General features: G+C 34.0%; 1 protein-coding gene across 1 annotated transcript in view; it reads right to left on the reverse strand.

Moving 5' to 3' along the window:
* LOC150093383 (uncharacterized) overlaps positions 1–14,870 on the reverse strand; it is a 45,229-nt gene that overhangs the window by 10,749 nt on the left and 19,610 nt on the right. The window contains exons 4-5 of the mRNA XM_090413877.1: positions 7,836–7,968; positions 2,227–2,591 (exon numbers count right to left, since the gene is read on the reverse strand). Of these exons, the coding sequence (XP_090270003.1) occupies positions 2,227–2,591; positions 7,836–7,968 (498 nt within the window). The remainder of the gene's footprint in view (positions 1–2,226; positions 2,592–7,835; positions 7,969–14,870) is intronic.

A 14,870-nucleotide genomic window follows, 5' to 3' on the forward strand; every position in this document is an offset into this window, starting at 1 on the left:
TAAATATATTTTTCTATTTCCAAAAAAAACATAAATTGTTAATAATACGATTCCAAGTTTTAATATCCACTATCATTGGTTCAAATCCTGCATATTACATCATTAGGTAATATAAACTAATTACTGCTGTCCTCTGTGCATCTATTTTACTTTTCACTGATTAATTTGTTACTTCACAGTATAGCTGAGCACTATCTAAAGATAAAATGATGTGTGCATATCATATTACAGGTCACATCCTATTACAATGAAATCGACGATAATCAACAAAGCAGGCGTTTGTAACAACCAGCATGTTGTCTCAACAGGCATAAGTAAAAAATACAGAAAACTTTTTATGGCATACGAAACCAAATCAACATTACATAAACAAAACGATTAAACTGAACCTTCTCTCTCTTTTTTTTTTTACATCAACTAAAAATTCTCACTCATCGCAGACAAGCGTTTCCCCCCACAAATCCCCATCTACATTCTTGTTAAATTGTAGCATTGTGCATATATTTAAATTGCTTTGCTCCAAATTCATGTCCTCACTTTCAAAATCTAACACTATCCATTTTATGACACATATCAAGTTCACAATAATAATTAATTCTTGATTGACCATTTGCAACTGAAAATCACCACCCAAATTCTGAATTATACAATATTCTAATAATTTCCTACATTGCACTTTTCCCTCCCTTGGGCAGCAAATAGCCATTATCTGGATTTCACATATCAAGCAGGCAAAGTTATCACTAGGCCACTCCTATTTGAATTTTCTGCAGCTAAAATGATGACTAAATAAATTTAGTTGTTAACAAGGACATTTTAGAGATCTTGTAATGTTTTAAACGTTTTTAATAATATGTGCTTCTTTTTTTTTTTATTTATTAATGTGATACTTAAACACAATGCAAACACTTAAAACTGAAAAATGATTTCAACCAAATTCATCTTTAAATGTTGAAACAATTTTTTATTTGAGAGTTGGATGAGAATCTCCAGATTTAATTTTTTTAAGACACAAGCAGAATTGCCAATTCATTACACATTAACAATGACAAAGAAAAAAGTAACGGCAGTGAAAATTCAGCAAATATTAGCATTTAGTTATGATTGTACTTGCAAAATATAATCATGGCCTATTAAGGTAGTTGTAGTTCATTTATTATATCAAAAAGAAGGTGAATCTGCTATGCACTGTTGCTTTGCAATGCTTAATATTCAACTTAAGTAGTGGCAACTGAGATATCTGAACTCATGAATGAAACACGATAAAGTTCCTAGAATCACAGTAGTAATAAGTTTTTTATGATTGCCATTTAAAGCTATTAGCTCTTCAAACAAATGCTGCATGCTAAAATAATCACTATTTTCTCATGCTTTGCAATTCAAAAGCAAATTAGTAGTATAAAGCTAGACTCAAATGCAGATTTTCAGATCAGGTAATGTGGATCTTATCTGAATACTGGGCTACTAAAAGTGCAACCTATTAATGACAGATAGATTGCATCAAATCCATCTCAGATATTATATAGAAAGACCATCATTTTGACAGTAGTATCCAAATTACTGAAATGTTTAGTTGTAAAGTTGATGTTTTCCAAAAATAAGTACTGACCTATATAGATTAGATTTTAAAAATTTTCAAATAATTTAGAGAAAACTTTATAAAATGACTTATTCCTTAATCAGAGGTCTAATCATATATTCGGAAGATTTTCTCAGTAAATATCAAACCAACCAATGATGGATTTATATTTGTATTTCACCATATGGCATCCACAATGCCTTTGCATGTCAATCATAATCAGTGGTGCTTTTCATTCAGGGGAATTACTGTATAGCAACAATGTAAATGTAAAATATAACAATTCTAATATTTTACATTCTATACCCATGGTACTGAATACTTGCAGTAGGTTTTATTCATATTGGAAAACAAAAAGTCCAAATTTCAGTATATGAAATATGGCTGTATGCTCTTATAATTTTGGTATTTACAATATAAGATTCAAGCCCTACCCTGACATTTTAAGAAACCAAGATTCAGAGACAAAATAATCTGAACAATTTTCATTAGCACACCAAAAAAAAAGTTTAAGAATGACCAAGTTTAAATTATTTAATACTTTTTTAAAAAATTTCTTGACCATGCAAAAGCATCCAGGATATATAAGTAATGATATTTGTTAAATGCCGTTTTCCACCAAGGAAGTTATAAATAATAACACTCACCATATCCAGGATCAGGTCCAGGCACAGGTCCATAACCTCTGTCATCATTATAAGTACTTGTGTAACCCATTGCTGGCCCAGAAGCATATGCACCTCTGTAGTCTCTGTTGTCTGGGGGCATTCCTCCACCTACTTTATTACCATACCCACCTCCATAGGCATCAGCAGGAGGATAACTTGACTGGTAATCTCGCATTGCTGCACCTCCATAACCACCAGCTTCTCTACCACCTGGTGCATATGATTCATAGCCACCAGCTGAAGGGGGAGGAGGAGGAGGGGGAGCATGAGGAGGAGGGGCATGAGGTGGAGGAGCATGAGGTGGAGGATAATCACCACCACCAGCACCATAACTATAATCAGGACTGTAAAAGAAAAAATATTCAAAGAAATTAAAATAAATAACATTCATTTAAATACAACACATGACTAAAATAATGACATATTACACAAAACAATGTGTAATATGTCATAATTATATGAAACATAATTATGAATGAGTGTACTTATAATAAATAAGCAACAATGCAATATCTTCTACCATGCCAGTTAATACTAATAGCAAAATTTTGCTTCCATTTATGTATTAAACATGACCGGAAGGCAAAATTTGACAATTTTGCTACTACTAATTTCTTTATAAGTATCCAACTTTTGATAACGTCATCTGCAAATAGTAAAACAGGTTCATAATATGAAATAGCCATACCTTGAGTTTATATTTAAATCTTTTACTGAAACAATGTAAAATGAGGTGACAAGCGATTCTTGGAAAGGGATGCTTAAAATATACATGAAATCCCACAACACACAAGAGGGTATAAGATAAAATAATACTGTAGGCTAATTAAAGTATTCAAAGGTGGCAAGAAAGAGAAAATTGCAATCTCAAGTGGTTCACCGAAGGAGGGTGGGGGATGTTCTCACTGCTTTTCACTGATATTTATTCTCAAGGATTAATGATGGAATATCATCTGCAAATCCAATTTACTAAACAGCTTCTCTGGTGTATACAGATTCAGTGAGAAACTAACAACATAATTCAGCCCCGATCTTCTAGTGTCCAGTCAAGGTGTTCCTGATACCACTGTAGATGAACTTTCCAGTTCTTTGCAGAAATCAGTGGTTTCTCTATAGGCAAGAGGACTGCCAATACTGATCCTCTTAAACTTCCTACGCATATTTTGATGAGATATGGGTTCGGAACAGACTTTATTAAATTCTAACGAAGGACCACAGTTACATCTCTTAGACAAGCAATGTCTAAGCTTTAACCAAAATACAAAATGATGGTACAACATGACAAAATTTCATGCCGGCTGGGGCATCGCCTGGTTAAACAAGGTCCCCTTTGTTTTCGACAGGGAACCAGGGCGAACAGCGAAAAGTCAGCCACTGGAACAAATCTGAAAACACACCACAACTCAACATCAACAGAGTTAGAGATCGGTACTATCAACATAAGAAGCCTGAATGGCAAAGAAATGGAGCTAGCTGAGGAATTAGATAAGTACCAGATCGACATAATAGGGATGACTGAAACAAAAAAGACAAAAACTGGCGAGTCTTTCTGAGCAATAAATACAAAATGTTACATTCGAGCAATGACAATCAAGGAAAAGAAGGAGTAGTCATAGTATTCAACACAAAATACGAGGCCAATCTTTTTGAATGGCAGGCAATATCAAGTAAAGTGATGTAGGCAAATATGAGAATGGGAAAGTGGACAATGAGACTTATTTGTGCCTATGGTCCAACAGAAGATTCTACTACTAAGGTAGAAGAAGAAATTTTTTGAGGCTTTAGAAAAAGCTACTGACATAATGAAAAAGGAAAAGTTGGTCCTTGTTGGGATCTAAATAGCAGAGTAGGAAATGATTGTCAGACGTACAAAAATATTTTGGGAAAATTTGAAGAAAAGTGAATAATAATGGCAAATACCTGTTGGATTTCTGTTGAGGACATGGACTGGTTATTACTAATACCATGTTCCAACATAAAAATGAGCACAAATTCACGTGGAGAAGAGGAAAGGAATAAGAAGTCTCATTGACTATGTTATTGTTGATAGTGATGTTTTCTCCCTGGTGCAGGACACTAGAGTGTACAGAGGATTTGAAATTGGAAGTGATCACTATTTAGTCTTCAGCAGGTTAAATTGAATTTCATATTGAAAAGAATAACATGTAAGAAAGTTTCAAAGCGAATAAAAGTTGAGCAGCTGTCAGATGTGAACTGTAGACTAAAATACACAAAGATTATTGAAGAAAAAATGAAAGAGTTTGAGAACAGCAACCAAACCTTGGAGTGGCAAGCCTTGAAGAAAACCCTGATTGATTCAGCTAGAGAGGTATGTGGTGAAGTTGTCTGCAAGGATAAAAAATTAGAACTCCATAGTGGACACAGGAAGTTAAATAGGCAGTGAAGGAAAAGAAGAAAGCATATCAAAAGTTCCTAGCAAATAAGGCAGCTTTTGCTCTTAGAGAATACAGAGACAAATGTAAGAAAGTGTAAAAAAAAAACTGAGTAAAACTAGCTAAACAAAAGTCATGGTAGGACTTGGGCAAGAACACAGAAAATAAATATCAAGAAGGTGGCAAAATATTCTGGAGGTTGTTGAAGAAGCTTAGGAATGGAGGAAAGAGTGCTGTAAAAGGAGTTAGAGATGATAAAGGTGAAATGAAAACGGGAGAAAAAGATATCCTTGAAGTATGGAGTAATTACTTTGAAAATTTGCTAAATGAAACAAGCAGTGATGACAGCACAGTGGTAAAAAACATTCAACAGGCATACAGTCAGGAATACATAACCATACTTGAAGTAGAAAAGCCATCAAAGGCTTGAAATGTGGAAAGGCAGCAAGAGTAAATGATATTCGACCAGAAATGCTGAAGTATGGTGGTGTAAAAGTCTTACAGTGGCTGCACTGCATTGTTCAGAATGCCTGAACAGAGGGACAAATTCCTGATGATTGAAGTAGAGCTCTAATCGTACCTATATATAAAAAGGGAAATAAAACTGAATGTGAGAATTACAGAGGTATTTCCCTACTCAGTGTTCCTGGTAAGATTTACGCAAGTATACTTGAGAAACGGTTGAGAAGAATTGTGAAGAAAAGCTTGGTGAAGAACAAGCTGGATTCAGGCCAAATAGAGGCTGTCAGGATCAGATCTTCACTTTACGACAAATAGTGGAGAAATCATGGGCATGTAACAAATATCTGTATTTAAGTTTTGTCGATTTGAAAAAGGCATATGACAAGGTGCCAAGAGAGAAGCTATTCAATAGGCTACAGTTATATGGTGTCAATGAAACATTATATCAAGCAACTTAGTCTTTATTTGAGTTGTAAGTCAGCAGTTAGAACTGAAGGTAGTACAGGAAAGTAGTTTAATGTTAAATCTGGTATGAGACATATGGATATACATTATCCAGTCTGTTATTCATTATCTATATGGATCACATTATGAAGGAAAGGATATTAAACATGATATCAAAATTGGAGATGTTAATGTCAGCTCTTTGCTTTATGCGGGCGATGTTATACTTCTAAATAAATCTGCTACAAGTCTGCAAGATTCTCTGACTAAATTGAATAACTGTTGTAATAGATATGGAATGAAGGTCAGCAATAAAAAGACAAAGCCAATGAAAATGTCATCTGTGTTGTGAACGTGGAGAACTTGTGAAACAAGTAAAACATTTCAGCTACTTAGGCACGATTTTTACTGAAGATGGTAAATGAAATATAGAAATAGACAACAGAATCAACAAAGCCGGTATGGTACGAAGTCAATTGAATAAATTCATATGGAATAAGAGAGAAATTAGTTGGAACACTAAATTAGTTGTAATACAAGACAGTTTTCAAACCAGTTTTAACTTATGGATCTGAGGGCAGGGTCAGAAGTAAAGCACTTGACCAAAGACTAGAGACTGCAGATATGAGAGTCCTGAGAAAGATTATAGGTAAGAACAGATGGCATCAATGGCAATATCATATTAAAAACGAGGATATTAGGAAAGAACTTGACATTGTCAGCATCCAGGAATGTGTTAGCAGAGCTAATCTCAGGTGGTATGGTCACTTAAACAGAATGTGCGAGGAAAGATTAGCAAAACAAGTGTTCTCTGCCAAGTTGGCAGGAAAAGACCAAGATATAGGTGGATTGATACGGTACAAAGTGGCTTAGACGACAGAAACATAAGATCTGATAATATTGGAGTCTCGACAAGTAACAGACTAATTTGGAGGAAAATTGTAGATAGGAAGTTAGTAATGATGTAAATTTTTCATGTAGTACTATCATATCCTGTACACCCCTTGAGGGTACATGGCAGGAATTTGATGATGATGATGACAAGCAATGTGGGTTACTTTTTTACTGATTAAACACCCAGGTTATTTAACCTTTTACAAAACCTGTCAGCTCTGCTGTTTTCAAAATCATGGCTCCAGTCAGACATGCACCCACAATAACCAGTAGCATTCTTCAAGAGTTGCCTTGAACACTTGGTGACACATGTTACCAAGTATTTTATATATGTGCTGTATAAGTGACGTTTATGCACACATGCATAAAGGTTTCTAACTCAATAGCCAGTGGTATGTGTACATACGGATAATTTTATAGGTTTACACACACACTATTTACAATTACCACTTTACATATTCCAAGTTTAGTTCACATTCACATCCCCAAATCAATGACAATTAAAATCCAAAAACCTGTCTTTCTCTAATGCCAAATAGCCTGTTACAGCCATCTAGGTTTTTTATAAACTTAACTTGGCTATTTATAGAGGAATTAAGCCTATTTTTTCATTTTGAGATATCAGGAGAAAAGCTTGCCACTTCCACAGGAGACTGTCTAACCTGCTTTCAGCTGTAAAGCCTTTCATAAACATGCTTCACTTCTAGACTGGGTTTGAACCAAGGTGATATACATCGATAGGGCATGATCACTAGAGTAACATGAGTGCCACCTTCCCTCCTTTAGAAAGAAATGCCGCTGCATTTTTCTTGGTTATACACTAACTTCTAAAAGTCAAGAAAACTAAAGTTCCATAAGGAAGTCTCATATTCTAAATACATATGTGACAAATTGAGTACATATGTACAATACATATGTACTCAAACTTTAGATTAAGCATTCAAATTCATGTAAGGATTTTCAAGCACTTATAAAATTAATTTCTTTCCCTACATTTCTATATCAACTCCATCCAGATTTGCAGTAGTGGCTGTAGCATATGTATTTCTTAGAGGCTCTCTGAAGTTGGTAATGCCTTCTGGAAGTGAATTAGTTTTGTAATGAAGTAGCAGGAAAAATCCTGCTACTCCATTACAAAATATGCCAGGAATTCAAAGCAAAACCTAATATCACTAAAGTTTTCCCCAAAATTTTACAATAGTAATACATTACTATTTTTATTTTACATTTAAAATAAAAAACTTTATATAACAGTAACATGTTATATAAATGATACTGAACCACAAATAATGAAAGTTAAATTAAAAATTCCTACAATGATTTATTCACCTGAAATCATCAAGAAAATCATAAAATCTAAATAGCTATATATATAAAAAAGGGGGGAAAACTTACGCAGCTCCACCTCCATAACCATTTGCAGAATAAGATGCATCCCATCGCCCTCGCTTAGGTGGTGGTCCACCTCCTACAGGTTGATTCATTGCACCAGGTGGGGGTCTGCCATACGTGCCATCTTTTGCAACTCCTGGAGGGGAAAGAAAAAAAAAAAAAAAGGAATGATTTTCAATTTCGAGAAATTATTTCCATGGAGCTCCAAGATTAAAAGTTAAAGGAGAAATAGGCTAAGCTTTATGTATAGGGTTCTAATATAACCTTATACATAAAGTTCAGTGCCATTAATCTGAAGCCTTAAGTTATCCTCATGGCTTCAAATTAAAGGTTTACTATTACTAATTTCAGTTATTAAAAAAGAATATGGACTGAAAAACATATCCTGAACTCTCAAGTAATTATATATTAAAAAAAATCTGACAAGCATTGCTTATAGAAAAGATTTTGTTTTAATATGTATTTAATATTGGAACAATATTAGATTAGAAAATGAGAAACATGCAAACTCCATATTTATGTATTGTGACTTCTGTGTCAGATTATAACACTAAGACAAACAAAACACAAAAGACAAGAAACACAGAAAATTTGTTCTATACATGGAAAGCCAGCAGTAACGAGAGTATCCTGGTAATTTTGAATAAATTCTCAGATTTTATTCAAATTTGAACTCGAATTCCACAGTAAGGAATTAATCACTATACTTAATAGATGTATTTATAACAATGACATTCTGATCTACTTGTGTGATGTGTGACTGATCACAGTGTCTCATGATGAAGCTGTAAAAATAATCATAATTTAAAATTCTGAATATTTTTACGAACTATTTATGTTAGAATGTTTATTAGTTTTAGATTCATAACATGCATTGTCGGCACTTGCGATGTGCCCGTTATTGAAATTGTTTTGTCAAAAATGGTATGTAAAGCAGTTAAAAATTTATGTACTTACCGGATTTGAATAGTTGCATTACTTTAAACAAATTTATTGTAATTTGAAATGTTAAGTTGTGTTTTATGGAGACGTTCTCTTGTCGCTAATGGAGACATCTTGTCAGACATTATACAGTACTTAGTTTCTCGCTTGCCACGGAGTGCGCATGCTCGCCGAGAAGTTTGATGTGTGATTGACAGCTGACAAGGAAAGCGTTCGGTATCTGAGTAACAGAAATAAACAAGATAGCGTTCGGAAGGAATTTAGAACACAGGCTGGCAGATATTTAGATTCAGAGGAACTTGAGTTTTTTTTATGTGACAGTCGGAGGAAAATTAATAGTATATTCCGAAAAAGGAATCGTGGAACTATTAAGTTTCAAAGTGGAATAAGTATTGATAAATAAAAGGAAAATATTGCTATAGGCGTTTTACAAGGAATATTGGAGGAAACGCTAACTGGAAGATTTATAGGCGATTCCGAAACTGTAAGTTTTATTTTAAACGGAAGAGTTAAGACTGTCAATAACCATTAGTAGTGAATAAAAGAAGAAATTGCTATTTACGTTCTAAAGGAATGTTCGAGAGAACTTTGATTAGGAAGTTTCATCTGTATTAAGGACGCCGGATCTAACTATTATTTCTACTAAAAAGAGACAGAATTGAGTCGGGAAGAATTAATGTGTGCTACATAAGTGATGAGAAAGGATCCTGTAAAAATGAAGAATAAAGTATATAGCTTTCCCGACTCAATTCTGTCTCTTTTTAGTAGAAATAATAGTTAGATCCGGCGTCCTTAATACAGATGAAACTTCCTAATCAAAGTTCTCTCGAACATTTCTTTAGAACGTAAATAACAATTTCTTCTTTTATTCACTACTAATGGTTATTGACAGTCTTAACTCTTCCGTTTAAAATAAAACTTACAGTTTCGGAATCGCCTATAAATCTTCTTCACCTATAAAACATCTTTTATAGTTCCAAGATTCCTTTTTCAGAATATACTATTAATTTTCCTCCGACTGTCACATAAAAAAAAAACTCAAGTTCCTCTGAATCCAAATATCTGCCAGCCTGTGTTCTAAATTCCTTTCGCACGCTATCTTGTTTACAGCTGTGACTTCGATACCGAACTTGTCAGCTGTCAATCACACATCAAACTTCTCGGCGAGCATGCGCACTCCATGAAAGTGGCATGCGAGAAACAAAATACTGTATAATGGCTGACACGGTTGTTTCTGTTAGCGACAAGAGACTGTCATAAAACACAAAAACTTAACATTTCAAATTACAATAAATTTGTTTAAAGTAATACAACTATTCAAATCCGATAAGTACATAAATTTTTAACTGCTTTACATATCATTTTTGACAAAACAATTTCAATAACAGGCACATCGCAAGTGCCGACCATGTGTGTGTTATGAAACTAAAACTAATAAACATACTAACATAATTCTGAACTACTTGTGTGACCGATCACAGTATCTCACGATGAAGCTAGACTACTCAGTGATGTGTGAAGCTATTTGCTGCATTCAAAATTTAAAGAACAAAAAATAGAAGGCAGGCATTTAACGTATCACTGCTCAATTTTTCCTCCATTTGCAATAATGCATTTACTACTCCAAAAAGATTGGGCATACAGCAGCAAAGCAAAACATCATTACAAAACTTTGTCTGTCCAGAATGCAAAACATTTTATTGCCATTAACCTCCCAAATGGCCAGGATGTCTATAAACGTCCAGCTAAATCTGGATATGATTCAGCCCACCTGTTGAAAGAACCTGGATAAGAAGTGCAATTTGACTGTCATGTCCATTAGAAGGTGTGATAAACCTCACACTGAAGAGAACGGTTAATCTGATTATCTCACATTTGTAGCTGTCTCTCAGTTGCCATATAACAAGAAATGCACTTCCTTGTTCTATGTTGGGTAACTAGATTTTAGTTATATAGGATAGACTAAAAATAGAGAAATTTATATTTTTGATTTCTCTTTTTATTGTAGAATACAATTTTAATGTCTAGACAAAATAAAGATCTTGCATAATTTCTTCACTTAAATATTGCCTTACCTTGAAGAACCAATTTAATTTTTAATTTTTTGCACTAATTTTTTTCTAATCACTTACTAGACAAAATATTTTTCTTTGTTCTCGAAGAAATTAATTCATGATAATAATTTGAAATATTCTTTTAAAAAAAGAAAAGAAAACCGGCTGCCGACATTCCAGATTATATTATTTTTATTTTTGTACAAAACCATCGAAATCGAATAATACTTCACAGATTTCCTTTAGGACATGCTTGAGCAACTTTGCTTTATAGAGAATAACATGAAATTCTTTAATCATATCACTAAATTTTTTCTTCACATTGTATAGTAATCTACTGTTCTTTGTACTTTCACTTTCTTGGTTACCTTCTTTTAATTGGTCATTACAAAATGAAATTAACAGTTATGATTTAAATTTATATTTCCAATTTTTAAAGTAAGCAATACATTTTCTTATTTTTATCATTCAAAATATGTATATCAAATGCATCAAATGTGAAATTTCATTTCCTTTCACAATAGAATTGAACTTTATTTCACCTCTAATAGTTTAAACCTCCCCATTGCATAAATATCACACACCCGAAAACTGTTATGAAACATAGGTAGTTTTTATTTAATTCGTTATTTTTCTCTAATAATTGTTCCACATAACTTTAATTTTCCAATACTGACACTATGTGGCGATTATTATAAATTAGCAAATTATAAATCACAAAATATACATATTATTTCCTGATTATTATAAATCAGAAAATTATGTGATATTCGGTAATAGGCGAAATTAATATTTAAAATCAGTCATCCTTCAAATGCAATATCAGAATAAAGAAAGTGGAAAACCAAACAAGAAATTTCTGCCCGTAAAATATTCAGATATTGCTTTAGGCTCTTTAGTGTGCTGCATGTTCTATTGTTCTGTTTCTCAGTGGGGTTAGTAAATCTCCGTTAGCTTAGAGCTGGGAAGAAAGGAATAATTAGTAAGTATACCCAAGACACAATTCATTTACGAGATGGCAAGCAGCAATTCCCGCAGTAAACTTTCGAGCCCAATAGATATCATCATCATCATCAAATTCCTGCCATTTACCCTCAAGGGGTGTAAGGATATGATTGTACCACATGAAAAATTTACATAATTGCTAACTTCCTATCTACAATTTTCCTCCAAATCAGTCTGTTACTTGTCAAGACTCCAACATTACCAGATCTTATACAGGGTGTACCAAAATTCACGCAAGAAGTAATTTTGATAGAAAATACAGGTTTTTAATTAAAAATTTCAATTTCTTATTGATTCATAAAGTATACAGTATAGGGTTAGGCATGGAATAGTATATTGGGTAAATGGCCTCCACGGCTTTGCTGGCACATAAGTACTCTTTTGTCGAAATTTTCCATGACTTTTGCATAAATGTGGCTGAATTTCGTGGACACAGCACTCAATTTCCTCCTTCGTGTCGCTAAATTTAAATCTTGCGTGAATTTTGGGACACCCTGTATTTCTATCTTCTAAGGCACTTTGTACTGTATCAATCCACCTATATCTTGGTCTTCTACTGGGTCGTTTTCCTGCCAACTTGGCAGAGAACATTTCTTTTGCTAATCTTTCCTCACCATTCTGTTTAAGTGACCATACCACCTGAGATTGGCTCTGCTAACACATTCCTGGATGCTGACAATGTGAAGTTCTTTCCTAATATTCTCGTTTTTAATATGATATTGCCATTGATGCCATCTGTTCACACCTATAATCTTTCTCAGGACTCTTATATCTGCAGTCTCTAGTCTTTGGTCAAGTGTTTTACTTCTGACCCAGCTCTCAGATCCATAAGTTAAAACTGGTTTGAACTCTGTCTTGTATACAACTAATTTAGTGTTCCAATTAATTTCTCTCTTATTCCATATGAATTTATTCAATTGACTTCCCACCATACCAGGTTTGTTGATTCTGTTGTCTATTTCCATATTTAATTTACCATCTTCACTAAAAATCATGCCTAAGTAGCTGAAATGTTTTACTTGTTCCACAGGTTCTCCATTCACAACACACAGTTGACATTTTCAACAATTCTGCATATTTTCATTGTCTGTCTTTTTATTGCTGACCTTAATACCATATCTATTACAACAGTTATTCAATTTAGTCAGAGAATCTTGCAGACTTGTAGCGGATTTATTTAGAAGTATAACATCGTCCGCATAAAGCAAAGAGCTGACATTAACATCTCCAATTTTGATATCATGTTTAATACCTCTTTCTTTCATAATGTGATCCATATAGATAATAAATAACAGAGGGAATAATGTGCACCCTAGTCTCACACCAGATTTAACATTAAACTACCTTCCTGTAATTCCTTCAATTCTAACTGCTGACTTACAACTCAAATAAAGACTAAACATTGCTTGATATAAGGCTTTATTGACATCATATAACTGTAGCGTATTGAATAGTTTCTCTCCTGGCACCTTGTCATATGCCTTTTCCAAATCGACAAAACTTAAATACAGATCTCTGTTACATGCCCATGATTTCTCCACTATTTGTCGTAAAGTGAAGATCTGATCCTGACAGCCTCTATTTGACCTGAATCCAGCTTGTTCTTCACCAAGCTTTTCTTCCACAATTCTTCTAAACCATTTCTCAAGTATACTTGCATATATCTTACCAGGAACACTCAATAGGGATATACCTCTGTAATGCTCACAGTTTTATTTCCCTTTTTATATATAGGTACTATGAGAGCTCTACTCCAATCATCAGGAATTCGTCCCTCTGTCCAGGCATTCTGAACTATGGAGTGCTGCCACTGTAAGACTTTTATACCACCATACTTCAGCATTTCTGGTCGAATATCATCTACTCCTGCTGCCTTTCCACATTTCAAGCCTTTAATGGCTTTTTCTACTTCAAGTATGGGTATGTATTCCTGACTGTATGCCTGTTGAATGTTTTTTTTACCACTGTGCTGTCATCACTGCTTGTTTCATTTAGCAGTTTTTCAAAGTAATTACTCCATACTTCAAGGATATCTTTTCCTCCCATTTTCATTTCACCTTTATCATCTCTAACTCCTTTTACAGCACTCTTTCCTCCATTCCTAAGCTTCTTCAACAACCTCCAGAATATTTTGCCACCTTCTTGATATTTATTTTCTATGTTCTTGCCAAAATCCTCCCATGACTTTTGTTCAACTAGTTTTACACACTGTTTAACTTTCTTACATTTGTCTCTGTTTTCTCTAAGAGCACAAGCTGACTTATTTGCCAGGAACCTTTGATATGATTTCTTACTCTGGTGCCATAGGCGCCAGTCTCCCTTTTGAAGACTCGACACTCGGGGGCTACCATAGGCGTCGGAACCCCCTTTCAAGTCTTCAAAATTCAAGGAGAACTGGCCTACCAGTCTGAACTCAAGTGGTTGGGTGCAGTAGGCGTTGGGGGGGGGGGGGGGGGCTTTCGAGCCTTCAAAGTTCGAGTCATCAGAATTCAAGGAGAACCGGCCTACCAGTCCGGAACACAGGGGGTTGGGCATAGCCTCCCTAGTTAATAAATGAAATATATAAATAATAACGTGAACATTTTCACCCTGCGAACACTCAACGCTGTTATGATATGGGTTTCAAATTTCTTGTTTCGAAGATATATATATATTACAAAGTTTTGTAATAAAAATTTCTGCTACAATGAAGTTTGACAGAATCAACAATATTATTACTACCTTATTTCTGTTTCTCGTGTTTGAGAAAAATGGTAAAATGTCACTCTTATAATTATATCAGATGTTATAATGGCAAAAATTGTAAGAAAAAAGTCATTTGCACTTTCTCTTCAGAACACAAAGAAAGAACATTGTAAATTCAGCCAGTAGAAAAGAAAATACTATATATTTTTCTTCTGTTATCTGATTTTTTTTTCTTATACTACAAAAAAGAAATCACTGCATATGACATGGAGTCTGCAGGAGGGAAAAAATCTGGAAATAGGTTACATTATGACGAATAGAAAAATCATGTCAGAAAAATTATTCACGTAAG

This window comes from Typopeltis vanoorti, chromosome 24 (genome assembly GCF_054136105.1).
Source record: "Typopeltis vanoorti isolate ZY-2024b chromosome 24, IOZ_Tvanoo_1.0, whole genome shotgun sequence".
NCBI lineage: Eukaryota > Metazoa > Arthropoda > Arachnida > Uropygi > Thelyphonidae > Typopeltis > Typopeltis vanoorti.